General features: G+C 38.0%; 2 protein-coding genes across 3 annotated transcripts in view; both read left to right on the top strand.

Moving 5' to 3' along the window:
• The first annotated feature begins 199 nt into the window (after positions 1-199).
• On the top strand, positions 200-18,367 carry DSCC1 (DNA replication and sister chromatid cohesion 1). The gene is made up of 9 exons (XM_079141969.1): positions 200-412; positions 2,731-2,899; positions 5,325-5,459; positions 6,955-7,045; positions 9,630-9,768; positions 10,234-10,286; positions 10,513-10,667; positions 13,448-13,596; positions 16,772-18,367. Exons 1-9 carry the CDS (start codon positions 234-236, stop codon positions 16,878-16,880), a joined length of 1,179 nt encoding a protein of 392 aa, XP_078998095.1. The 5' UTR covers positions 200-233; the 3' UTR covers positions 16,881-18,367.
• A 1,879-nt stretch (positions 18,368-20,246) lies between these two features.
• The window catches only part of TAF2 (TATA-box binding protein associated factor 2), a 100,996-nt gene continuing 93,723 nt past the window's right edge, over positions 20,247-27,519 (top strand). For both annotated transcript variants that reach the window (XM_079140496.1, XM_079140495.1), the window contains exons 1-3: positions 20,247-20,591; positions 20,996-21,049; positions 26,032-26,192. In XM_079140496.1, coding sequence (XP_078996622.1) covers positions 20,508-20,591; positions 20,996-21,049; positions 26,032-26,192 — 299 coding nt within the window. In that variant the 5' untranslated portion in view covers positions 20,247-20,507. The remainder of the gene's footprint in view (positions 20,592-20,995; positions 21,050-26,031; positions 26,193-27,519) is intronic.

The raw sequence follows: 27,519 nt of genomic DNA, 5'->3' as shown, positions 1-27,519 counted from the left end.
GCAGTCCTGACCCTGTGCAGGATGACCGTGTCTCCAAGCGCTCGCGCGCCCGGGAGTTTTGGGATCTTCCGCGGACCGCGGCGCGCTCCGCCCCGGAAACACGTCCTCAGCCGCCTTGGCGCGCTTTTGAAATCGTGTGTATTTCGTGTCGGTTTCGCCGGCTCCTGCTGCTCCCCTTCTTGTCCGCCGCACCGCGCCCCCCACCCCAGGTGCTGCGGCATCCTCTCGCCGCGATGAGGACGCGCGAGGAAGTGGATGCGACGCTGCAGATCGCCAAGCTGAACGCCGACGAACTGCTGCCCACCGTGCACTGCCTGGGCTTCGGACCTGGCGCCAGCGGCGCGGACGCCGGTGACTTCTGCCTGCTGGAGCTAGAGCCCGCGCTGTGCCAGCAGCTGGAGGCCGGACACAGGTGAGCGGGGCCGCGGCTCCAGGGACGCCCCAGCCTGCTGAGAACCGCCTTCAGATTTGTTCAACTGGAAATCCAGGATGAGGAATCGGGGCCAGAGAGATGCATTTATTTGCCCAGAGGCTCACAGCCAGCTGGTGGTGGCCTGATACCTGGCGTGCTGCCATCTCCCGAGGAGGCTCCCAACTGCATGGCCCTCCTGTGAGCTGGACTGTGGTGATAAATAGCATTGGTTCAGCCGAACTTGGCGGCGTGTGTCTGCGGAATAGTCTGGAACTAGGACCCCAGTGAAAATTGAAGATATTAACAGTGATGGCAGGGATTCCACAGAACACTTTGTCGTTCTACTTTTGTTGTTGTTCTTTTTAGTTATACATGACAGTAGAGTGTATTTTGACATTATACACACATGGAGCATAACTTCCCATTTTTGTGGTTGTACATGATGTGGAGTTACCCTGGTCGTGTATTCATATATGAACATAGGAAAGTTATGTCTGATTCATTCTATTTTAAAGTACAATGACAATATCCAATATTTATAGAGTTCTTGCTTCCCACTTATATTTCTTTTACCCAAAGGATGAGTAGGACGTGTAGGGAATAAGTTTAAAGCCTTAATCACGACTTGGTAATTGAAGGAGACCCCAGGCAGACTTGTGTAGGGTCATTTAATGGGAACATAAAACTATTTCTAATTCTAGGTCAGGGCTGGGGTGATAGCTTAGCTGGTCGAGTGCTTGCCTTGCAAGCACAAGGCCCTGAGTTCGATCCCCAGTACCGCAAAAAAAAAAAAAAAAAAAAATTCTAGGTCAGCTACAAATTTGCTGCCAACCCTCTTGGATTGAAAAACATAATCAGGGGTTGAGACTGTTGTTCTGTGATAGAGTGTTTGATTAGCCCCTAGAGGCCTTGAGTTTGCTCCCCAGCAGAGGGGGGAAAAAAAAAAAAGAGAAAAAGGCAGAAGGTGGTAGATTAGAAGGCAGCCTCGAGAACAGTAGCCTATAAACTTGGTGCAGTCCCAATTCCTGCAAGCTGATTTTCTTCTGTGCCACTCTTCCTCCAACATGCATATTTGTAGGTTCCTTTTAGTTGGATCCTGTGGGGTTGTGTTTTAATCTTCATACTTGACTCTTTCAAACAGCGTTCTAGTCAATGACTAGCCTTTGGTATTAACCAGAGTGCCCTTAAGAGAACTGAAGAGCTTCCCTTGTAAGTTTCCATTCCATCTGAGTTAGTGGAGATCAAGAAGACTTGAGGTGTGAGAACCTTCTCTCGATCCACTTATACTTAATCTAGCTGACAAACTTGTGTGTTTTAAATTTTTGAGTGAGGGTTGGTATAAAAATATTTCAAAGTGGGGATAGTGTGTAATGTAGAATGTTAAAGGGTAGACACTGGACCTTTTAAATGCAACAAGACTCTAAAAGACTTATTCTCTTCACTTAATTGAAGGCTTAGTTAAAAAGATAATTACAGTCTCCTATTGTAGGTTCTTAATTATTTAAAAGAAGTGCGTTATGCACAGGAGAGTTTAACGTATTGTCGTATTGTCGGCGAGGACAACCTGGAGATTCAACTCTGCTGTCCTGTCATCTGTCTTTCCTCTTCCTCCTTCTCACCATCCTTCTCTTGCTTTTCTTCATCTGTGATAAATTCCCTTTCTAAGAATCTTTCATGTAGTCCCATTTGTATACATATCCTTGCCCTATTTTTCATTCAGCACTACAGCCTTCTTTTCATGAGGTTGCGATTTCTTTGCCACACAGCTAATGGTTAGGCCATTGTGTGTTCCTTTGATTGCTCAGAACAAAGCACCAACAACACTTGAGTGGGCCTCAGGAGCATAGTGTGCTTATCCTTGGAAGCTTCTTAGAAATAGTTTTAGGTCCCTTCCCAGACCTACTAGATTCCAATTTGCTTTTTAACAAGATTCCCTAAGATTCCTATGCACTTGTTTTGTAAGTACCACTTTAGTCTGTTTTAAAAAGTTGTGAGACATTGACTGAAGCCTCTAGATATTTGCGTCTTCCAATAACTCGTGCAAAGATGCCACAGGGTGACATTTGGCCTCGTGGCCTCTTTACGTCTTCTTTACCATATTTATCTTTTTTTTTTTTTTCTTAATGAGGCACCAGGTGCCTGTCTGGCTCTTACTTGGTCCACTTTGCTCTTTGTAATCCATGATTGTACCACAGGGCTGGACACAGCATCAGGCTTAATTTTAAAATTCTGTAAGCCAGAGGATTTGGGAAGTAGTTTAAAGTGAAGATGTCCACTGTAGTCTCAATAAACCATGTATTTTCCCCATTTTCCTATAGTCTTGTGATTCGTGGAGATAAAGATGAACAAGCTGTGCTGTGCAGTAAAGACAAAACATATGACTTGAAAATAGCAGATACTTCAAATATGTTGCTTTTCATTCCTGGTTGTAAAACTCCAGACCAACTGAAGATGGAGGAGACACACTGTAACATTATTCATACTGAGGTACTGTTTTCTCTCCCCTGATTCCTTTAAGTCTAAGAATGACAGCACAGGTGCCAGTCTTGGCTTTCATTAAAAACTTTTGTTGGGAAACATATAATCATATGAAATTGTAGAAGTTCTGTAATGAAATTGTTTCTGTTTACTCATTTATTTTGGTACTGGGGATTGAACCCAACAGCACTTTACCACTAAGCTATATACCCAGCCCTTCTTATTTTGAGACAAAGTCTCACTAAATTGCTGAGGCTGGCCTCAAGCTTGCTGTCCTCCTGCAAGGCCTCCCTTGAGTTGCTGGGATTACAGGTGTGTAACATCTTGCTTGGCTCTCTGTAGTGAAATTTGAAAGTTTTTCAGCATTATTATTTTTGTGTTTTAAAGTATTATGAACTTGTCTTTAGTTTCCCAATTTGATTTTTTTTTTTTTTTTTTTTTTTTTTTTTTTTGTGGTACTGGGGATTGAATTCAGGGCCTCACACATGCCTGGCAAGTGCTCTACCCCTGAGCCACATTCCCCAACCCCCTAATTTGATTTTTAAGTCTCAAATTGATCTTTTTCCTTGATGTGGTAACTTTGCTATTAGGTGAATCATTCAAAAATTTTACCTAATTTTAATGAATTTGCTATGGATGTATTTTGAAAAGAAACTCCCTCAAGTCATAGCTAGTGTATTTGGTAGTAGTTACAAGTGAGAAAAATGAAGAAAATTGCATTTTTGAATGAAGTGTGTTTCTTAGCTTTAAATTTGGTTTAGTTACTTAATATCTGTAGCCAAGTATAACAAATTTTTAATTATTTTGGAGAATACTGTTGGTAATTACCAAACAAAAGTCTCCATCCTGTCTAGGTTGTAACACATGTAGCAATCAAAGCACAGCCCTTAATTCTTTCAGGATGACTTTAGACCAACTATTTTCTTAAAAATAGAATTGGAGAGGAAAGAAGGGAAAATGCTGGGAAGCTTTGGTGATTCATATGATGTTACTGGAATAGGGGAATTTCCAGTAAAATTTTTATTTTGGTTTCTGTTGGGTTACATGTCTTTCACTAATTAACTAGAAATATTGGCAGTTCATTCTTTTGCAAAAGATAATGTTGTATTTTTCATCACTTATCTGGTTTATTTGTTTTTGTGAGGGCTCAATAATATCTGCAGGTACCCTGAGCTCTTATTTGTTATTGGAATTCTGGGTGATGAGACTGGGTAAAACTTAAAAGATCCACCAACCAAAGCCATAATCCATGATAGCTCTTCCCAGCAGAGGGATGCTTAAAAGGACTAGATAAGGACACATCAGCAACTTAGGTAGGCTGGGGTTGACAAATGATGGTGGATCCCCAGGAGTAGCAGGTAGTATTTAGGTCTGTGTCAAATTGGATACCACAAGCCCCAAGCATTTTTGGGTGGCCATTATTCAGTTGACTTGTAGGTAAGTAGGCCCAGCATTCCTAGACCTTGTGATTGTGATGTTGGGGTAAAATCTCCAATTTTTTTTATTTTTTTTATTTTTTTATTGACAACTAATTTAAACACAAGGCCATACCTGAGTCCTCTCCTATACCACACAAAAGCCTATTCCAACATTTGTGCCTTGTATATATACAGATCACTGCTACTTTGAACTGTAGATAGAATCAATCTTTCTTGTTTGGCCCCCCCAAGCTCTTCTTTTGAAGGCCTTAGATTCAGCAGCATCTCCTTCAGGCTTGTCAATCAAGCCTTTTCTTATTTAGAAAGTAGAATCCTCCTCTGTCCTTCCATCTTAATGTTGCAAAGCACCCTAGAAATAATCCAGTTTAGCCTTTTCTCCTTTCATGAAACACTTATTTGGCATCCAATGCCAGACACTGGGCTATCCTGCAAATGTAGAGGGGAATAACACATTCCATCACCTAGCCTTTGGGACCTGAATTTCTTCAAGTGATAGACTTCTGTCACAAGTCCAATAATCTAATTAGCTCTAATTTGAAATAGTAGAAATAGTGTCCCCAAACTGAGTAAGATAGGAGGGTACCTCTTTTTCCTTTTAATATTCCTTCATTATTTGATGATTGTGATAATGTCTCTATTTTCTGTTTTTCAGACTATTCTGTTTTTCTTTTTCAGTTTGCTTCTACCTGATTTGAAGAATTAGGACCATTCTGGTCATTCTATTCTGGACAGACTTTAGTTTCTACGGGTATACTTGAGATGAGATGCTCAGTTTCTTACTTTATTGACAGAGTCTTCTTAATTGGACTTTGAAAAGATGTTTCCTAAAGGTATCCATCCATCCACTTGAGGCAACTGGATGGGTACCTTCCTGATAGAAAGCAGAATACTTTGGTTCCTTTTTCTTTGTTTTTGACCAGGAAAGATGAGTTAGTTGGAATTTTGTATGAACTGTTTTTAGAATGGCCCCTAAGAGGTTATGATTTGAATTCTAGATCTTTGGTTTTTCTAATAATTATTGGGAATTGAGAAGATGCAGACCTAAATTAAAGAAGCTGAAGAAATTTCTAATGGAAAATACCTATGAAGGACCTGACAGTCAAAAAGAAGAGGATTCAACTCGCTCAAAAGTAAGACTGTTTTCTTTTCTTTTCTTTTTTTTTTTTTGGTACTGGGGATTTAACTCAGGGGCAATCAACCACTGACCCACATTTCCAGCCCTATTTTGTATTTTATTTAGACACAGGGTCTCACTGAGTTGCTTAGTGCTTTGCCATTGCTGAGGCTAGCTTTTAACTCAAGATCCTTATGCTTTAGCCTCTTGAGCCTCTGGAATTACAGGCTTGCACCACTGTGTCCAGCTGTTGTTTTCAATTCTTGATTTGAAATGTAAAAATTTTTAATTAGTTGCTCTTAGTGGTGAAATTCTTAATTTTTTGTTTTTTGTTTGTTTTGTGGTGCTGGGGATTGAACCCAGGGCCTTGTGCTTGACAGGTAGCCACTCTACCAACTGAGCTATATCCCCAGCCCCAGACATTCTTACTTTTTAAAGGTTATGAAAACTTCAAACTCATTCTGATGGGCTTAAAGTGGAAACTTGTCAAGGACCATACCACCTTGACCATACCTGATCTCGTCTGATCTTGGAAGCTTAGCAGAATTGTCCTGGTCACTTCCTGAAGGAGAGAACACATGGAAATACTGGGTGTTGTAGGCTTAAAATGTACATATGTATATAAATAAAAATGTGATATCTCACTGTAGTTTTGAAGTGCATTTCCCTGATTACTATTGATATTCAGCATATTTTCGTTTTATTTAATTTGTATATCATTGGAGAAATATACCTATTTAGTTCCTTTGGGTTTTACCTATTTGTCTTTTCATTACAGCATTGTAGGAAAGTTCTTTATATAAGTTCTTTATCAGATATATGATATGCAAATATTTCCTCCCATTTTTCAGGTTGTCCTGTTAATTTCTTGGTTTTTATTGTGGTCAAATATATATAACATAGCATTTACCATTTTAATTATTTTAAAATGTAAATTCAGTAGCACTAAGTACATTCATGTTGGTATGCAAATTAAGCACCATCCATCTCTAAAACTGTATCATCTTCCTAGTGGAAGATGTTAGGAAGATGAAACTTTGTCATTAAACAATGACTCCCCATTCCTCCCTCTCCTTAAGCAATGGCAACCACATTCTACTTTCTGTCTTTGAATTTAACTACTCTAAATACATCATATAGATGTGGAATCATATATTGTCCTTTGGCGTTGATAAAGTGTTTTGATACAAAAGTTTATCATTTCAGTGAAGTCTGGGATGTGGCTCAGTGGTAGAGTGCTTGCCTGGCATGCATGAGACTCTGGGTTTGATCTCCAGCATGACAAAAAAAGAAAGAAATTATTGCCAATTTCAGTGACATAAACATTAACCTCTGTTTTCTGCTAAGATGTCTATTGCTTTTGTATTATAATTGTTATTTATTAATAAAAGAAACTGGACTAGTGCATAAATATTGCCTTAATGTTTTATGTATTTATTTCCCATAATTCAATGAGAAATCTAAAATGTTATTCTTGAAAGCATTAAAATTTGTTTGTTTGTTTGTTTCAGTATACAACTGAAGATTTGCTTGATCAAATTCAGGCAAGTGAGGAAGAAATAATGACCCAGTTACAAGTTTTAAATGCCTGTGAGATTGGAGGTAGCATTATTTATTATTATCATTCATAATGATAGAATCAGATATCATGAGAGAAAGAAATTTTTGGACAGTTTTGCCCTATTATGTATTTGTTTATTTTTTTGGTATCAGGGATTGAACCCTGGGGAGCTTAGCAGCTGAGGCACATCCCCAGCCCTTTTTGTTTTGAGACCGGGCCTTGCTAAGTTGCTGAGGCTCCCTTGGAACTTGTAATCGTCCTGCCTCAGCCTCTGGAGTTGCTGGGATTACAGGTGTGAGCCACTGTGTCTGGCTATGTAGTTATTTTTTTTGACAGGATCTCACTGAGTTGCTGAGGCTGGCCTTGAACTTGGTATTCTCCTTCCTCAGCCTCCCAGGTAGCTGGGATTACATGCATGCTCCTGGTGTATTTAATCTTTTGGGCTCAAATATGATAATGTTAGGGACTGGGATAGGGACTGGGATTGTCGCTCTCTGGTAGAGTATTTGACTCGCATGCATGAGTTCTTGTGTTTGCGACCCTAACGCCACCAAAAAAAAAAAAAAAAAAAAAAAAAAAGAAAGAAAGAAGAAAATATGGTACTTGTCTTTGGATATGAAATAGAGTCTTTGTGTGATCATCATACAGAAGGAAGTTACCAGGGACTTTAACCACTTCTTGTAGGCCTTTTTCTTTGGGGTAAGTGGTTATAGAAGAACAATGTTTGAGAAAAGACTTTATATATCAGGCAGTCTATCAATTTTTTTTTTTAATATGTAAGGAAACTAAGGCCTAAGACAAAATAAAAACTACCTTGTCCAGGGCTGCATGTCGAGTTATGATAGGATATGACATAGAATCATGTATTTGAACTCCTAGTTAACAATTAATTTAATAATCTCATTGTATCTACCAAATGCTTGGAGATGGGACTATATTTCTTCGTATGATAACTCTAATGTTTTTCTAAACATGTATATTAACTTATAATTTAAACCTATATAAAAGGTACAGGAGTGTGTGTTGGTGTCAGGGGTTGATGGAGAAGCCCTACAGTGTCTTTAATGTTTTGTCTGGCTTTTGCTCTGGAGTCGGAGCTTCTTTTCAGCATGTGGGTCTGTGGTGATCCTCAGTAGTTGTTTGCATGCATTCTTTTTTTATTTTTAAATTATTTTTATTAGTGCCTAGAGAAGCAGCTTAATTCTATCCCCATGTGTTATGGATGAGAATATTAGCATACATTATTGGTAGATACATTATTCAATTTGTTTATAATCTTCCAAACAAGATAAATTTTTGTGATAATGTACCCCTCGATAACGGCAAATTTTGTTGAGTAAAGCAACTACATACAACTTCAGAATTAACTGGTAAATAGCCCCTAGTTGTGGTTCCTTGAGACTCATTTTGTCTAGAACATCTAAAAAAAAGTTTTTAATTAAGTATGCCTGCTGCTAATTAGTATGGTGTACAGATGCCTTGAATGTCAATTTTTAAAGCGGGGGTGGCAAATACACCTTATGTATTCTCTCTTTTTTTTTTTTTTTTTTGTACTAGGAATTGAACTTAGAGAGAATTTACCACTGAACCCTTTTTATTTTTTATTTCGGGACGGGTTTCATTAAGTTGCTTAGGGCATTGCTAAGTTGCTGAGTCTGGAACTTATGATCCTCCTGCCTCAGCTTCCCAAGTCTCTGGGATTATGGGAGTGTGCCACCTCGCCCAGCTGTAATCTTCTGCAGCCCTCTACATTATTCACTGATTGCATGGGAATGGATAAACTTTTGGTAGAGGATGCATAGATTATTCCTAGCTCTCTTCTCCAGTTTTATATCACACAATCCATTTCTTAAGTTGCTTTTATTTTTTAATAGAAAATAGAATAGAATAGAAATACAAATATTTTCTCTTGGAAATGGTTGATGTATGTGTTTTCTTTTTCCAGGGCTGGTGGTTGTGTCATCAATTATAATGTCATTTTGTATTCTTTCAGTTGTAAGGATAATGTATCTCAATGTCCAACTTTATTTTATTTTGTCCGTACTGTATCAGAGTCTGTCATATCTCAATTGCTAAGCATTTTTATGAGTGTGAGGATACCACTGCAAAATAGCTGTGACCAGGGAATTACACCCTGGCAGTGCTGCACAGCAGAGGTTATCCTATAGGATCTGGAAACTATGACCTTCACCTCATTTGTATGATGCGCTAATGAATTGGCTATAACAGCTGCAGACTTCTTTACTTACAGAACAAGAAGATTATGTGAAATAACAGAATATTAAACCACTTGAGCAAGTCTCGTCTTGGTCATATATAAAATACTCTTTAAAAACCACTTGATCTTCTTCAAGACAGAATTTTAAATGATCGAGAGTGCTGATGGTGCAGCTCAGTGGTAGAGCTCTTTAGCATGTATGACGTCCTGAGTTTAATTCCCAACATCAAAAAACCTGGGAGAAAAGCATAAAAAGGATTACTGTTTAAAGAAAAAGTGACTCCTGGTGTCTCTATTTTTTTTTTGCAATGGGCAAGAGAATGCTGCTGTATTAACAAACTGTTAGTTCATTTAATGTTTAATTCATTTAAATGTTGTTTGATAAATATAACTTTTGGGATTTGTAGGTTATTGGAGGATTCTTGACTTTGACTATGAGATGAAACTTCTGAATCATCTAACTCAGCTTGTGGATTCTGAATCTTGGTCTTTTAGTAAAGTTCCTTTGAACATATGCCTTCAGGAACTTGGACCATTGGAGCCAGAGTAAGTATTTTAATTACCTGTCCCTTCAGATTTCCTTAAGGGGAGAGAAATTCTTTTCCAAAGCAAAACTAAATCCAGGGGACAGACTATTTGTATTTCAATATTAAAAAGATTTTTAAATATAGAACTAAAAAAGGATTTGGGTATTTTGGTCACTGGCTGAATAAATCTATATCATGTTTTCTTCTTTTTTTGTTGTTTTTATCATAAAATTATAAAGCTATTTTATAGCCATAAAGTTATGCTCACATTATTCATAATACATAAAAATGTATTAGCATGGGGCTTGGCATATAGCAGCTTCTATTTTAGTTAGCTCCTAATTTTAAAAAAGCTTATTTGGCATCTAAATAATTTAGTACAAATCTCAAATTTATATCTTAGTTTCTAGTTAGCAATGGGGTTTGAAATACAGTGTATAAAAATGTTGATAATGTGTCAAAAGGGTGTTTTTAAATTTTTCAGGGAAATGATAGAACACTGTCTTAAATGTTATGGAAAGAAATATGTAGATGAAGGTAAGTTTGAGAAAGTATTTTAATGGGTATTTTAACTTTTGTTTGCTAAAATTGGTATACCTTTCTATTCTAAAGTTCGTGTTAAAAATAAGAACAGTGGGATGTGGGAGGTGAGTGGAGGTGTATAATTCTTTCCAAGAAATAGCATAAGGGAAAAGAAAACATTAGTGCTACATTTAATTTTAAGAGGATAATATGAAATTATCTGATACTATCTTTTCCTTAGGTGAAGTTTATTTTGAATTGAGTGCTGATAAAATATGCAGAGCAACAGCACAAATGTTACTTCAGAATGCAGTGAAATTCAATCTGGCTGAGTTTCAAGAAGTGTGGCAACAGAGTGTTCCTGAAGGAATGATAACTAGGCTTGATCAGCTCAAGGTAATATCAGTGGATTCAACAGGTGATTACTTACTGGGGGAGATGATATTTGTCTTGGATCTGAATTTGGAGCCGATTTGTTTTCCTAGACACCCAGTGGGAGTATAATGCCCATTAAATTCATCACAGAGTCCTTTCAGAACCCTCAATACTTTATGGAGGCAATTTGCATATCATCGAATTTCTCTTTTAAAAATAATTTTTAGGGCTGGGGAGCTAGTTCAATGGGAGAGTTTGTGTTCAGCATGCACAAAGCCTTGGGTTTGATGCCCACCAAAAAATACATTAATCAACTAAAATGATGTTTAGCATCTTGACTAGTTATATAGCAATCACCATAATCTAGTATTAGAACACTTCCATCACCTCATTACTATCCCTTGGGCCTATTGATAGATAATCTCTCTTCCTGCCCAGTGTGTCTCATTTCATTCTAGTCCTCTCCATTTCCATGACCACTGTCCTAGTCCAAACTATCGTGGTCTCCTGTGTCTGTAATGGCAATAGCATCTCTCAGCAGACTCCTTCAGTCCCTTCCTGTGGTTCTACTAGAATGATTTTATTTTTTTGTGGTGCTGGAATTCAAACCCAGGCCATTGAGCATGCTAGGCAAGTGCTTCACCACTGAGTCATATCCCCAGCCCCTAGAATAATCTTTTTTAAAGTGCCAGTCAGATTAGATGAATGTCCTGCTTAAATCATTTTAATGGTTGCCTGTTGTATTTAAGATGTGAAATACAGACTTTGTATCTTAGCCTACAAGGCCCTTTATGATCTGCCCCAAAGCTTCATCTGTCTGCTTTCTCTTTGGTTTACCATACAAGAGCTTTCTTGAAAATTTCAACATCATGAAACTCTCTTACATCTGAACCTTCATACAAGGCTTTTTGTTCTAGAATGATATTCACCCTAATTCTACCTGGCCAACTCTTACTTATTTCCTCTTAAGATAACACCTCTCATTTCCTCTTTCTGTAGTGCTCTGTAGTTTTTCCTTCATGACACTTACCGCTTAGCTTTGGAAATATGTCTAATTATGCAGTTTTTTACTGTCTGCTTTGATAGCATTCTGTTTATGGTTGCTTGCCACTATGTGGCATTCTGCCTGGGATGTAGTAGACTCAATAAATATTTGGAAAATAAATGAAAGTATTTACTCAATATTTACAAAGTTTCTTTTTATGTCTAGGCACCAAACTAGGTGCTGACGTCATCCAGGTACTGAGAGCTGGCCCAGGAATTGGCAGTGGTGGGGTGCATATTCCATGCATAAATCTGTTCTTACAATGCAGAGTGATCTTTGCCAAGGAAAACACATGCATAGAGTGTTATGAAGGCAAAGAAAAGGAGTTCATCCATCAGACTGGTCAATAAGAGATGACTGTCAGAAGGAACAGATGTTTTAGTTGCTGGGTGTGGAAGGATGAACTTTTGCTTTCTAGGTAGGAAGGGCAGAGACAGATACCAGGAGAGAATTTTCAGAGGTGTGGAAGTATAAAAATTGGGGTGTTGATAGTGTGGATAGTGACTGAGTGAAGGGTGCTGGTGAGTTGGTTAGGGACACTATGGATTGTGCAAAAAAATCTCAATTCTTAAAGCTCTGGAGCCATTCAGTGACATTGGTTGGAAGAGTTGCCTCATCAAGTGCTTATCAGATTTGCCTTTTGGAAAGAATACAAATTGAGTGTCCTTATCTGAAATGCTTGGGACCAGGACTGTATCAGATGTCAGAATTTTTCAGATTTTGGAATATTTGCATAAATTTTTCAGGTTGAGCATCCCCAATTCAAAATCCAAAATGATCCAAAAGAAACATTTAAAACTTTTTGAGCATTTTTGATTAGAGATGCTCAACCTGTACTATGACAATAAAGAAGTTAGATGGATGGAAAGTTGGCTAGATTATGAAAAAGAACATTCTAGGCTTTCTGCACTTAAATACTCCTGTTTTAGAGAGTATTGGCTAAAGAAATAGGCCATGGGGAAGGGATAGAGAAATCTTGAGGCCTTAAATCTACAGAATTTATTAACCACTCAGGTTTGGGGTTTGAACAGTAGAATATAGGATGATGCCTATGCTTCCTGTTTTCCTTGTGTAGTGATAAATACCATGAGCTCATCTACACATTTGATACAGAGGTCTGGGCTCAGAAGAGACATCGGAATGGGAGATACAAATATTAGTCATTAGCAAGTGAGTGCTAGGCTACAGGTTAGTATGAGGTCACCCAGAAGAGTGACAGTGAAACAGGGTTGGGATAGAGGTCCAGGGAACTATGACATCAAGCAATGCAGAAAATAAGAGAGTGATGTCAGATGAAGAGAGATGTAGATAAAGAAGTAATCAACATTAACAAGAAGCAGTAGGCCAGTAAGATGAATTCAAGAAAAGAGCCCACTGGATTTGTCAAGGACAGGTCACTGGTGACCTTAACTAAAGCTGTCTTGTGTTGGGGATGTAGCTCAGTGGTAGAGTACTTGGTTAGCATGAGTGAGGCCCTGGGTTTGATCCCCAGCACTGTTAAAAATCAAAAAATAACTAAAGCTATCTTAATAAATTTGTGGTAGTAGAAGCCCAATTACAGGGAAAAGAGGGGATTGCAGAAAGGAACTGTTTTCATGAAAAAGGCTATTATAAATCTCTGGAGAGTTTGTGTAAGTTTTGTGTAGCTGACATTTTTAATACTGTAGCCTAAGCTAAATCTAATGGTAAAAGAATGAGTCATGTTTGAATATTAGAGCATTACTTTAAATGCCCTTTTTCTTCTCATTTCTTATAGGGTTTAGCACTGGTGGATAGACACTCAAGACCAGAAGTCATATTTTTGCTGAAAGCAGATGATTTACCCGAGGGGAATCAGGAACGCTTTAATAGTCTGTTTTCTCTAAGGGAGAAGTGGACAGAAGAAGATATTGCTCCATATATACAGTAAGTTAATGTATTAAAAGTGGATTTTGAGGGTTGTTCTTTTTATAAAGAGTGGCATAGCATTTTCAGTTTATTATCAGTACAGTTATTTGCGTATTCCCTAAGAATACTGCTTCCCTCCACACTTTCTCAGGTAGTCTTCTCTATCATTCTCTGTGATCATTGGTTATGGAAATGGTATATGTGTTGTTTTGTTCCTTATGACTCCTAGAGTACCTAGAGTACTTCTGCTCTCCTTACAAAATCGCAGTTCTTTGAGGGACAGAATATAAACACCACTAAAACCCTAAGGTAAACGCCTCTTTCTGACTGCCTCCCATTCATTGCCTTACTTCTTAACATTGTGGCAGAAGCCAAACTGCACAAGAATGAGTTAGCCCTGAGGTCACTGCTTAGAGGATCTCAAGTCCACCAACACTTGAATCCACTAACAATATGGCTTCATCCCTGTGTGTCACACCTCACAGGTCATCTCTCTTCTGTTTACCCAGCTTAGATTCTGTGGCTGGTGTCTCTGATTCCTGCCATCCAAACTTTCTTACTGGATCCCCTCTTCCTTTATCTCCCTGGTAAAAATCTACAAAGATTTAACCTTCTGCTTGCTCTGTGTCTATATCTGGGAAGCTAAAGTTTCTTGGCAAGAACATAATGGGGTTACCAGTCTTGGGTAGGAATGGAAGTGTAACTGGGTGCAGTAGTGAATGCCTATAATCCTAGCAATTCAGGAGACTGAGGCAGGAGGATCACAAATTCAAGGCCAGCCTCAGCAACTTCAGGAGGCCCTAAGAAACTAAACAAGACTGTCTCAAAATGAAAAATAAAAGGGTGGGGATGTGGCTTAGAGGTAAAAGCACCCCTGGGTTCAATTCCTAGTTCCAAAACAACAACAACAAAAAATTGAGTAGAACTTACCAGAGCCCTTGCCTAGGCACCATTTCCTCATTAAATTGTTTTACCATTGGAACTTCCATTACATTTTTTCTGTCTTTCACACCATCAATACCTCCTGTTTCCTCTTTGCCCTCAGCTTAGGACCTTCCTTTGTTCTTTCTTTCTTTTGTTATTTTTTAAAATTTTAATTTTTTTTATGGTAGTGGGGATGGAATCCAGTGGTGCTGTACTACTGAGCTACATTCCCCAACCCCTTTTTATTTTTTGAGACAGGGTCTCTGCAAGTTGCCCAGACTGGCTTCAGACTTGAGATTCTTCTGTCTCAGCCTCTCAAGTTGCTGGGATTACAGGCATACTCCATTGTGCCTATGTGCCTAGCTTATGACCTTATTTCTTGAAAACATCAAAGCAGTTAGACAAGAACCACCTTATCTTGGTGTCAACTCTGCCAACATCCTTGTGTCTGCACCTCTTCCTTTGCAGTCATTCCTGTGCAGTGCATGAGCTGTCCCTGCTCTTAAGGGTAGTCTTTCCTCTGCAACAGCTTCATTTCCTCTGTCTTCTTGAAGACGTGACTCCTCCAGTTTTCCCCTTTTCCCACTTGTATTATCAGAGTCTCCCTTTCATTGGGATTGGATGGATCACTCCATTAGCACAAGATCTATACTATTGTGCATCCTAAAAGAAAACGCTAGAACATACTGTGCTCCACGTTCTCTGCTTTTCTCTGTTTCCTTTACAAGAAAACACCTTTTAAAAATTGTGAATATCCACTCTCTGCTTTCTCACCTTCCATTTTTTCCTTTACCCAGTGACAGCTCCTGATTCCAATGACTTCCATCTTTCTACATGCAATGGCCAATTGTCCTTGTTTACTTGATCTCTTAGCACTATGTGATGTAGTAGACCACTTTCTCCTACTTGAAACATCTTGGGTTTCTCCTCCCTTCCCCAGGGCAGCTCTTTTTGTGTCTTTTTCCTGTCTTCTTCCTTTCTTCCCAGTCTTTAAATTTTGTAGTGCTCCAAGACTCTGTTCTTGGTTATCTTCTCTCCTGTGCATGCTTTTCCCTTGCTGCCCTCATCTTGGATTTAAATGTAGTGACTGCCTAATTCTTCATATTTTTTCTGAGAGCTACAGATTGTTATATTTAGTTGCCTACTTAACATGTCCATTTGGATATTCAATAGGAATTTCATAATAGAATCAGTGATTCTTCCTGTCCCTACTCTTCATCTTCATCGCAGTTAGTAGCACCTCCACTCATCCAGTTACTCAAGCAGAAAGTCTAGGAACCATTCTTGTCCTTACCTTCCTTCTACCTTCTGGGGCAAACTAGAAGCAATCCTAATGGATCTTCTTGTACTTGCCTCTGAACTGGCCTCTCTACATCTATTTTTGCTTACTTTCCCTCTGCCCTCTTTATACTACTTATTTTGAAAATTTTTAAGCATCCAAAAGTGACAATATAATATAGTGAACCTACAACCTACCCACCACCCATCTTTCTTAGTCATTAGCTTGTTGCCTCCATTATTTAAAACTTAGATCACATTATGCTTTTTTTCCCTACTATTTAAAACTCTCCCAGTGGCTTCTTATTATATTGAGAGTTAAATCACAGCTCCCTTCCATGTCCTTCATGGCCATCTATGATCTATCCCTTTTCCCCTTCATCATGCCCTCCACCCTCCCCTCCCCTTATTATGTTCTGGTCATAATCTTTTCCTCTTTGAGGTAAAGAAAAGGAAGCTCAAGTTCAGAAGGTAACCTAGACAAGCTCACACAGGTGGCCTAGTATCTAGGTTTTCTCATTCCATACTCCAGGGTACCATATTGCTTGTACTTCTGACTTACAAGTTGTGTGATATTACATAAAACATGGACTTTGAAGTCATAAAGACCTGGTGGCAAATTTTTTTTTTTTTTTTTTTTTGCGGTGCTGAGGATTGAACCCAGGGCATTGTGCATGCGAGGCAGGCACTCTACCAACTGAGCTATATCCCCAGCCCCATGGTGGCAAAATTTGACTGTCATTTATCATCCATCTCCCTGAGCCTATTCCTTATATCTAATGTAGGGTTAAATTGTGAAGGTTTAATGAAATAATAATGTAATATACCTGTTCAGTTAAGACTTAGAAGCAATTCCCACTCTGTTTCTCCCCCCAAAACATACCCTTATGCCTACTTGAAAGATGGATTTAGGGGGTGAAACGTAAAATAATTTGTACTATATATTATGCTTCCTAAGATTTTCATGCTATTCATTTTTTCTTTCCCACAGAGATTTGTGTGGAGAGAAGCAAACCATAGGTGCATTACTCACTAAATACTCACGGTCTTCGATGCAAAATGGCATTAAAGTTTACAATTCAAGAAGACCCATTTCTTAAAAGAACAAGAGGTTTTCCTTTGGGACTGACTTGCCTTATAAAGTTGCTAGATATAAGAAAAAGATTCTTTTATGTATTTTTATTCCTGGCTTTTAAAAACCTACTCCTTCAAGACATTTTTTTTCTCATCTTAATATTTTGAAACTATTTCTTATTTCTTAAGGGTAACAGAAAATTTTAATATCCTTCAAATTACATTTGTAATATGTACTCAGTGTAAACAAGGACACAAGAAAGTATTATTTCCTATTTTTAATAGAAGATTAGTCTGTAGTCTCTGAGGTCTACATGGTTCTATTTATAGAAAGGATATTGCTTTTTGTACATAAAAGTCATACCTTTAATTAGGCTTTGATGTTCTACTCATTATTTAAAGCTTTTCTAGAGAAAATAAGTTTCATAGAAGAGATTTAGTCACGTACATGCATTTTCTCAATTGAGCTCTCTACTTTCAATCTTTCACCAAAACAGGAAGTCACTAGGTGCTATTAAGTATTTATATTAGTCGTTAACATTTGTGAAATTGGCTTGGTAATTGCTGTCCTGTTTATTTAGCTGGTATCTACATGCGCTTGAAACAAAATGGGTTTAATCTTAATTTTTTTTTTTTGTTTTGTTTTGTTTTGTTTTTGGTACCTGGGATTGAACTCAGGGACACTCAACCACTGAACCTCAGCCCTATTTTGTATTTTATTTAGAGACAGGGTCTCACTGAGTTTCTTAGCACCTGAGCCACTTGGATTACAGGCATTAATCCTTAATGTTACAGATCAGTTTATAATCCTGGCACAAATAAAACTCACTAGAAAACTACTAGTAATTCCTAGTTGGAGTTGGAATGCTTGATAAAGTTCTTTCATAGTTTTATTTCCTTAATTTGTTTTTGTTTACGCCAAATTTATTTTAGTTAATAAGCTTGCCAGTAGGACAGATAGAAAGGATAGGCCAAGCAAAATCTGATCCAAAGTTCAAAAAGTGTTAATAATCCATAATTAAACAAGATTTAACTGTTCAACTGAAGTTTACCAGTTTTCTTTCACACAGATGAAGTGCAATGTGATGGCTTTAAAATACGTCCTTTTTCACAAGAAGATAGAAAGTCCTCTGATGTTCTTGGATAGGCAGAATTAGTACTGTGAAAGTGACCATACTACCAAAAGCAATACTGAATACAGATTCAATGCAATCCCAATCAAAATAACAATGACTTTCTTTATAGAACTAGAAAAAACTGTTCTAAAATTCATTTGGAGGAATAGAAGACCCAGAATAGCCAAAGCAAATTCTAAGCCAATAAAGCAATGCTGGAAACATTACAATACCTGACTTTAAAGCTATGGTAACAAAACCTGCATGGTACTGGCATAAAAACAGACACATAGAACAATGGTACAGAATAGAAGACACAGACAAACCCATATAGATACAGTCATCTGATCTTTGACAAAGGTGCCAGAAATGTACACAAGAGAAGGGATAGCCTTTTAAACAAAGGCTAACAACAGGAACAACATGGAACATGGAACAACAGGCTAACCATATGTAGAAGAATGAGGCTAGATGCTTATCTGTCACCCTGCACAAAAATCAACTCAAAATGGATCAAAGACTTAGGAATTAGACCAGAAACTTTGCAACTTCTAAATGAAAATGTAAGGTAGATACTCCATCATATAGGCACAGGCAACGACTTTCTCAATAGGACCTCAAAAGCTCAGGAAAGAATGCCAAAAGTTAATAAATGAGACAATATCAAATTTAAAAGCTTCTGCATAGCCAGTGGCACATGCCAGTAATCCCAGTGACTTGGGAGACTAAGACAGGAGGATCACAAGTTCAAGGCCAGCCTCAGCACCTTAGTGAGACCCTCAGCAGCTAAGTAAGACTCTGTCTCAAAATTTAAAAATTAAAGGGGGTGGGGCATTGGGAATATGGCTCAGTGATTAAGTGCCACTGGATTAGCTCCCCAGCACGGCTCCCCCCTGCAAAAGAAAGCTGTGCAGCAACAAAAACCATTAAGAATGTATAGAGAACCTATACAATGCGGTTATCTTCTCTTAACTACTCTTCTGACAGGATTAATACCCAGAATATATAAAGAATTCAAAAAAATTTAAACTAATAAATGGGCAAATGATTTTAATAGACACTTCTCAAAATACAAATGGCCAAGGAATATATGAAAAAAATGTAATGTACATCATCATTAGCAATTAGGGAAATGCAAATAAAAAAAGATTTCACCTCACACCAGTCATAATGGCAGTCTTTAAGAAAACAATAATAAATGCTGGAAAGGAGGTGAGAAAAGGAACCCTTTTACACTGTTGGTAATAAATAAGTACATTCACTATGGAAATCACAATAGACTAGGAATGGAATCACCATGTGATCCAGCTATACCACTCCTCAGTATTTACCTTAAAGAATTAAAGTCATCGTACTACAGTGATACATGCATACTCATGTTTATAGCATCATTAATTCACAATAGCCAAATTATGGATGAATGGATAAAGAAACTGTAGCATATATACACCATGGAGTTTTGCTCAGCCATAAACAAAAGTGAAATGTCATTTGCAGGAAAATGGATGAAATTAGAGACCATTGTGGTAGGAGAAATAAGTCAAACTCAGAAGGTCAAGGCTTGTAGGTTTTCTCTCCTATGTGGAAGCTAGAGAGAAATAAGGAAAAGAAAGGTGGAGGAAATCTCTTGCAAATCAAGAGTATTCAGTAGAACGAAGGAAAGGGACCAGGGAGATGGAAAGAGGCAGGAAAGGGAAATACTGGGGAATAATATTGGTTAATTTATATTGTTTCATGTATGAATATGTAACAAGTCCCATCATTTTGCACCACTATAATTCACCAATAAAAACACGAAAAATCTGCCTTTTTCAATAAAATGGTCAGCATTTACGTGGACTATATGGTTTTTATGTACACAGACACACACACATCAGATATTGAGTCAGCAGTGCCCACTATACAGTTTACATTAGTGTGTACAATTAAGTGAGTTTATGGTGTCCTTACACAGCAATCAGAAGACTATCCTTCCTCTTGGTTTTTGAGAGGCGCCCCATTATTAGTCCGTACCCTGTTTATACCAGGCTCTTTGCAAACCTTGTCTTCCATACTTCTCAGCGTGTATGCGGTAGACCCTTTTTCTTTAAAAACTTCAATGTCTCCTCCCTTCCTAACTGTTCTCGTCTCAACCATTATTTTCTCGGGTCTCCGAAATTGAAACAATCGCAAGGAAAGGAAAATGCGAAAATTCCCGCATTCTGCGCAAGCACCGCCCATTGACGGGAGACTTCCGGGTTCGGCCCCCTACGGCGTCCCACTTCCGCCGACGCCAGAGGTCAGAGGGCACTGGCAACATGTCGGTCGGCGGTCCCTTTGAGCGGTTGCAGAGAGGGGTATCCTTGTGACAGAAGCTGGGCGCAGGCTGCCGAAAGAAGCCGAATCGATCGCCGAAGCCGGGTCTGGGTGCTCAGGACCCCCCGGAAGCCGGGCGTGACTGTGGGGACCGTGGGGAGCCGGGGAGAGCTAGGCGCCTGAGACCGGTAATGCCCTGCAGCCCCCGCGGAAGCCGGGAATCCCAGCCCCGCGGCCAGCTGCATGCCTTCGACCGGTGCCGAGCCCTTCAGAATGAACAGGAAGAAAGGAGACAAGGGCTTTGAAAGCCCAAGGCCGTATAAATTATAAGTATCTTTTCATTCCCTCCTCTTTTTTTCCTCATTAATTAGTTTGTGATTGTTTGACACCGACTTGGTGGGCCTGGGAAACGGTGGAAAAGGAGAATCCACTCTGATGGAAGTGGTGTTTGTAGGGTAAACATTATGAATGGCAGAGTCATTTAGCAGATTTAATTCATCATGCAGGTTAATAAATCTTCTTAAAGTACTAAATTATTTCTGTCTAGAGAAATCTGTTGTTTTGGCTGTTGCTAGATTTAAAACAAGCAAATTATTCCAGTTTGTAGGGTTTTAAGATGAAAGAGTAATGTGTAATTTTTGAGTTGCTTAGAATATATATTGGTACTTGGGCAGTTTGCTTTCATTTAATAATAGAAAGTATTTTTTTCTTTTTGTGTTTTTGAATATACAACCCATCAGGTTGTCTGCATCAACAACATAAATTTCCAGAGGAAGTCTGTTGTGGTAAGTTTTTCCTAAAAATTATGAGTAATAAGTTCACCTTTCATAGTACTTGGACACTTTATATTCTTTCAGATAATGATGTTTTAAAAACAGGTAAGTAGTAGAATTCAGATCTGTTTGATCCTGACTCCTTCTGCTATAGATTCTTCAATCCCTCTCTTTTTTTTCTTTTTCCAGATTACAATTTTATTTCCTTAATTTCTTACAGAGTATGAAAGCCTGTATAACCAAGCTTTTTAGAATTGTTCATGAAATAACAATTGTGAGAGTTCTCTTGTGAAAAAATTAAGATTAGTGCACTCACTTGAGTTGGCTTCTATTAGGCCACTCCTTTTTGTTTTCCGATTTTTGGCTGACCTAGTTTAGGTAGTATTGCTTTGTAGTGAAACTTTGAATACAATATTTGAGATCTAGTAAAGATTTGTAAAGATCCTAAACATTTCATTAAATCCAGTCTGTTCATTTGTGGTATTTCTTTTGCAGTGTTCCTCACACATTATTATTTACCTTGTATCTTGTGGTAGAATAGGTATATTATGTTGTATGAATTGTGCAGAGAAAGTATGAAAATTAGGGGTCTATGTAGCAGATTACTACAATAACCTAGGGTGGGGAATGGTGAAACCCTCGAGGATGAATGAAAATAGAATAGAAGGCATTGACACCGTTGACTGAGTTACAGTGAACAGTATGGTGGACATGTTTCTAAATTGTATGTGTGTTAACTGAATTTTTGCCAGAATCTCATGAGGTAGATAACATTTTAATCTTAACTATAAGTGAGGTAGCTGAAAGAGATTAAGTAACTCTCCAAAGGGAAAGTAGAAGAATAAAGTGTTAATACAAGAATGGAATGAAGCTCCTGCTTACCTGCAGCTTGTCAGAGGAACCTTTGGTATCTTTTGTGGCACTAATCTCTGCAATTCCCCAGGGTTGTTTAGTTGCTTTGGTTTACTATCTCATAATAAAGAAGTAATCTGTTCAGTGCTGTCTACTTAACCCTTTCCATAATAGCCCTTACTCCATTTGACAAGTACCCAATATGGGTATTTGCCAATTATTAAATAAAATATATACTATATGTTATAAGACTGGGGAAGTTTTCTCTATGATTGACTTCGTGATACCACTTATTATTTGCTGTCCAAAGACTTTTTTGTCTGACTAGTGGGCTATGGTAATGTTTTGGGACTCTAATTATTACATCAGATCAGAACCAAGATATACTAACTCCAGGAAGATTTGGAAATTTTCTTTTCTCCAGAAAGAATGGGTATCTGGCAATTTGGCTGTAGATCACTCTAGGGTAGTATTAGAAGATAAACTCTAGAGCCTGTGTGACCTCACTTCAAACTCACTCAAACTGTGAACTGGCTGAGGTCTAGGAACTGGAAAAGAGGTCATAAATCCCCACTTTGCACCTTAAGTCAAGTTTTTGCCCTTTAGATCTGTACTTTTTATTTTTATTGAGAAGCCTCATAAATTACCTTTATTTTTTATTCTGCTAGAGCCAGTAATCAATGGCCTTAGATGCCCTGTTGAACACACTTTTTAAGCTGGGTGCAGTGGCATATATCCCAGCACTGAGCCTGAAGTGGGAGAATTACTTAAACATGGGAGGTTGAAACCAGCCTGGGCAACATGATGAGACCCTGTCTCAAAACAACAACAAAAAAATCCCACTATGTTTACTCAGTCTGTTTCTGTGGTGTGTTTTGTGCCTACTTTTATGTGAGTTGTTTTTTTGTATTTTGTTTTTGGTGCCAGGGTTTGAACCCTGAGGCACTTTACAACTGAGCCATATGCCAGCCCTTTTCATGTTTTATATTTTGAGGTATGGTCTCACTTAAGTTGCTTAGGGCCTCACCAAGTTTCTAAGGCAAGCCTTGAATTTGGGATCTTCCTGCCTTACCGCCCGAGTTGCTGAAATTACAGGCATGTGCCATCATGCCCAGCTTTATTTGTGAGTTTTTAACATGTTCATGGGCACAGGAAGAATTTCTAACAGAGAGGAAAGATTGTAATTTGAGGTGAAGATTATTATTAAGATTTCAGGTAATAGTGTGGAGATGACCTCCAGAGAACCAGTGGAAATAGCATTTTAGGGAGTAAAGGAGGAGGAACATGTAGCACCAGAGTAGACTTGGTAGTTGGCAGGAAAGTGGTTAAACTTAAGGATTCAGGGAACAGAAATGCCAGAATGGATTGGGGTGGGAAACTGTTACGTATATGATTGAACAGAAGGACTGGGGGAGATCTTCTTGAAAGGTGTCCTGTCCTGGACATTCAAGAATGTGATGTCAGGATCAGGAGCAGCAGCAGTGATGAGGTATCTTTCAGATTGTGATTTTTTTTTTTTGGTACCGGGAATTGAACTCAGGGTCACTTAACCAATGAGCCACATTCCCAACCCTATTTTGTATTCTATTTAGAGGCAGGGGCTCCCTGAGTTGCTTAGGGCCTGGCCAAATTGCTGATGCTATAACTCATGATTCTTCTGCCTCAGCCTCCTGGGATTACAGGCATGAGTGTGTCACTGCACCTGGCTCAGATTGTGATTTTGATTTTTGTTCAGGAACAGAAGTGAAAATTGTAGGAATTGGGCTCAAGGAACTTTGAGGTGGTGCTATTGGAAGGATTAGATAAACCTGTATTGAAGTCACTTAGAAGGATAGCAAAGATATGTTAGGAAGGAGTATTCAGTGAATGTTGGAGGATTTAATGAAGAATTGTGGAGGGTGGTATGCCTGTATTAATATGAGCACTAAGAACTAGAAGTAGAAAAAAAGAATATAAACATTTAGGTATTAGGCAAATACTAAATGCCAACCACAATTTTTTTTTTTCTTTTTCACAGTGCTGGGGATGGAACTCATGGCCTCACACATGCTAGGCAAGCACTTTGCCTCTGAGTCACACCCCAGTCCCCCAGCTATTTTAAATGTGTTTCATGTAGTAAATTGTTCAGTTGTCATAATATCACTAAAAGGTAGGTAGTATCATTCTTTTTGGTTTGCAGATGAGGAAAACGAGGCACAGAAAACTGAATAACAAATTCAAGAGCATACAGTTACTAAATGGTAGAACTCGAACGTGAATACATGAATCTACCTCTACAACATGTTCATTTAACTATGACACTACTGTCCTGGCTCTTGATGTGTGTATTATATAAAATCCTATAAATGGCCTAGAAGAATCAGAATAAGTAACTTATTGTCCAGGGGGAATCAGGAGACATTTCATTTAAGGATAGAAAGTGAAGAGAAGGTTTTTGAAAAGATGGAAAAACATAGTATAGCTAGCTGTGAATGGTCAGAAGAGGTCAAGCAGCAAGAAGGAAATAAAAGTGTGTTGCTAGAGTACCCGGGAATTTGCATTTATACCAGTGGCCAAGAATGGCAGGAGGCTTGTAGAGGTTAGGTGGTATCAGGAGATGGGGCTTTCCCTGTCTTCTTGAAAGACACTCTCTTCACTTTTGTTATTACTCATCTTACTTTAAAAAGCCAAATTATGTCTTACCCACCCTCTCCCAAGTAGCTGACTGTTGATGACACTTCTCATTCACTTTTGACATTGTTGTGTTGTTATTACTTACTGGCTTTCAAATGATTCAAGCTTATTTATTTGGAGTGGTCAGTGGATGACCCAAATTGCTAATATAAGAAAATATTGGGTCTTCATGCTATAATTGTTCAGGCTTACATTTTTAAACATAAAACCTTCATTAACAGTATTTTTGCCTATGTTGTTTTCTATGTTGCTTCCACATGGATTTGTATAGATGGTCTAATTTAAGGGTGTGTGATTCTCTTTGAAAATTGGGGACAGAAGGTCTGTATAATTCCAGGCTTTTGAGTAGCTGGGCTGAAGTTTGTTTCAAAACATATTTAAAGCCTTTGTACCCAGAGTCATTATGAAATAGTAGGAATCTACTGGGATCATATAAATGTATCTGACTCTCAGTTCTCCACTTGATAAAATTTTCTTAATTTTATTAATTTACTTGTAAAACTTGCTTTTTGCACTTTCCAATAGCACTTATCTCTTAGAGCCTCTCTGTAGAAAGCATAAAGTAGTACTTAACGCTCAGTCAGTATCAGGAATAGAGAACACATAATGAAAGCATACAGTATAATATCTGTGATAGAGTAGTAGTCTTTATAGTCTAGATCTCTGTGGTGACTGCTTGAGCTTCATTGTAGATATTCCTGTTGTAGCCTTTGAAGCTTTTCCTGCTCACTTTGCAGCCCCTAAAATGTCACTGTATTATGCTCTTATTTCATGTTTGAGTATATTAGATTTCAAAAAAGGGTATTAAAACCCTGGAGATGTACTCCATGTTTCATCTGTCTCTTTTCCATTTGATTGAACAAGTGAGTGGTAAATGGTTACTTTATTTATCTGTCATATCTTAGATGTATGCTTCAGATAGATTGCACACCACACAGCTAACACAGTAGAACTATGTATGGACTGTGGACTACTTGGTTGGAAACTCTTCTGCATTTTGAAGCACTTACTGCTCCTGCTTGCCTGAATTTTTCTTTTAGCACTTGCTGTTTCACATGTCCTGATTTACCTCCTGTAAGCTGGGACTCATACTTGTTAGCTTCAGTAGGGCAGGGTTTTATCCACTTTTTCCCCCATGTTCTTTCACTCACCACCTCTTTGATTCTTTCTGCTCTTTTATTTTCTTCTTCCTAGTCCCTGTTTGAATTGTAGCTATCTAGAAATTCTTGTATTAACTGATGACTTAATTTTCATTGATAGTTTATATGAAGCACTAAGATGGTATAGTATACATAACTCAAACCCATTCATTCACTAGGACAATCATGTTTAAAATTAAGATATTTGCAGAGAATTTGTGTATATATAGCTATTTAGGATTTTATTCCTGGAGTATAGTATGTGTGTAATAGTAAAAGTCAAAGGAATATGTTCTAAAACATACCAATCTGTTATTCTTTATCTTTTAGGGCTTTGTGGAACTGACTATATTTCCTACAGTTGCAAACTTGAATAGAATCAAGTTGAACAGCAAACAGTGTAGAATATATCGAGTAAGGATCAATGATTTAGAGGCTGCTTTTATTTATAATGATCCAACCTTAGAAGTTTGTCACAATGAATCAAAACAGTAAGTTATGCACTTTAAAAGTAAACATTTCTAACAGTTATTTTGTTATTGTTTTTATGATTGGATTAATTTCTCTTTTTTTAGATTATTATTAGATTCTGGATCCCCCCTTTTATTTTTTTAATAAACTTGGTTGCTTAAACCACTTTGTATATTTATTTTGCCAGTTCTCAGTATAGTATGGTACCAACTTTCTTTTCTTCTTAATTTTAAAGAACTTAGGTAAATTTCATTAGCCATTTTCCTGTTTTAAATTATTTTTAACAAGATACTTCATAAAAATTAAAAGTAATTTCAGTGTGTTGGATGGCCACCCTAATCCTTAGGCCAAAGAGTAATTTAAAATATTCTATAAAATATTTTGTCTATTTAAAAATATCACATAAAAATATTATGTGTAGCTTGAAGACAGAGGTGCATATCTGTGATTCTAGCTGCTCTGGAGGGACCTGGTCTCAAATTCAAAAAAAAAAAAAAAAAAAAGGACTGAGGATGTATCTCAATGCAGAGTACACCTGGGTTCAATCCCCACTACTGCTTCCCCCCAAAAATATCCATTAGTATTATAAATACATTTGAGAGTATTTTTTTTCAGAGCTTCAATACCATCGGGTTGTATCATTTCTGTGATTCTCAATATTTTGGGGTAGGATTCCAAAACTCAATTATGAACTCTTTTAAAATCAATATGATATTTTTAAAAAAGTTGATATTTTAACTAGTCTTGCATATGTATTCTTTTTATTTTTTTTTCTTTCTAGTACTAGGGTTTGAACCCAGGGTTGCTCTGCTGCTGAGCTATATATCCCTGGCTCTTTTTAATTTTTTATTTAGAACTAGCTGACTTTAGACTGGTGATCCTCCTCCCTCAACCCCGAGTGGCTGGGATTACAGGCATGCTTGACTGTGCTGGGCTAGGATATATGATCTTTCCTTAAGGCAGCAATTCTTGAATTCTGTTCCCAGTCAAGCAACATGAGCATCACGTCAGGACTTTTTAGAACTGTAAACTCCCAAGCATTAACCCAGACCTACTAGAAACTTGGGGTGGGGTCTTACCATTTGTGTTCTAACAGAACTTCTAGGTGATTCTGATATTAGCTGTAGCTTGAGAACCACTGCCATAAGGGCTTGGGGACTGTTGAGAAGAGAAACTTAACTTGTGACATATTTAAGATCCCAATAGTCATTGTTTCAGAATCTTCAAACTCAGAGAGGAGATAGGAAAATGGTGTTGAAAAAGTCTAGGGACTCTCTGAATTACTCCCGTAACTTCCCATCTCATATAGGTGAGTTCTTAAAATTACATTGCTTTTACAACTGGACT

Source organism: Sciurus vulgaris (assembly GCF_902686455.1).
Source record: "Sciurus vulgaris genome assembly, chromosome: 1".
Taxonomy (NCBI): domain Eukaryota; kingdom Metazoa; phylum Chordata; class Mammalia; order Rodentia; family Sciuridae; genus Sciurus; species Sciurus vulgaris.
This window is presented reverse-complemented; position numbering and strand designations above follow the sequence as displayed.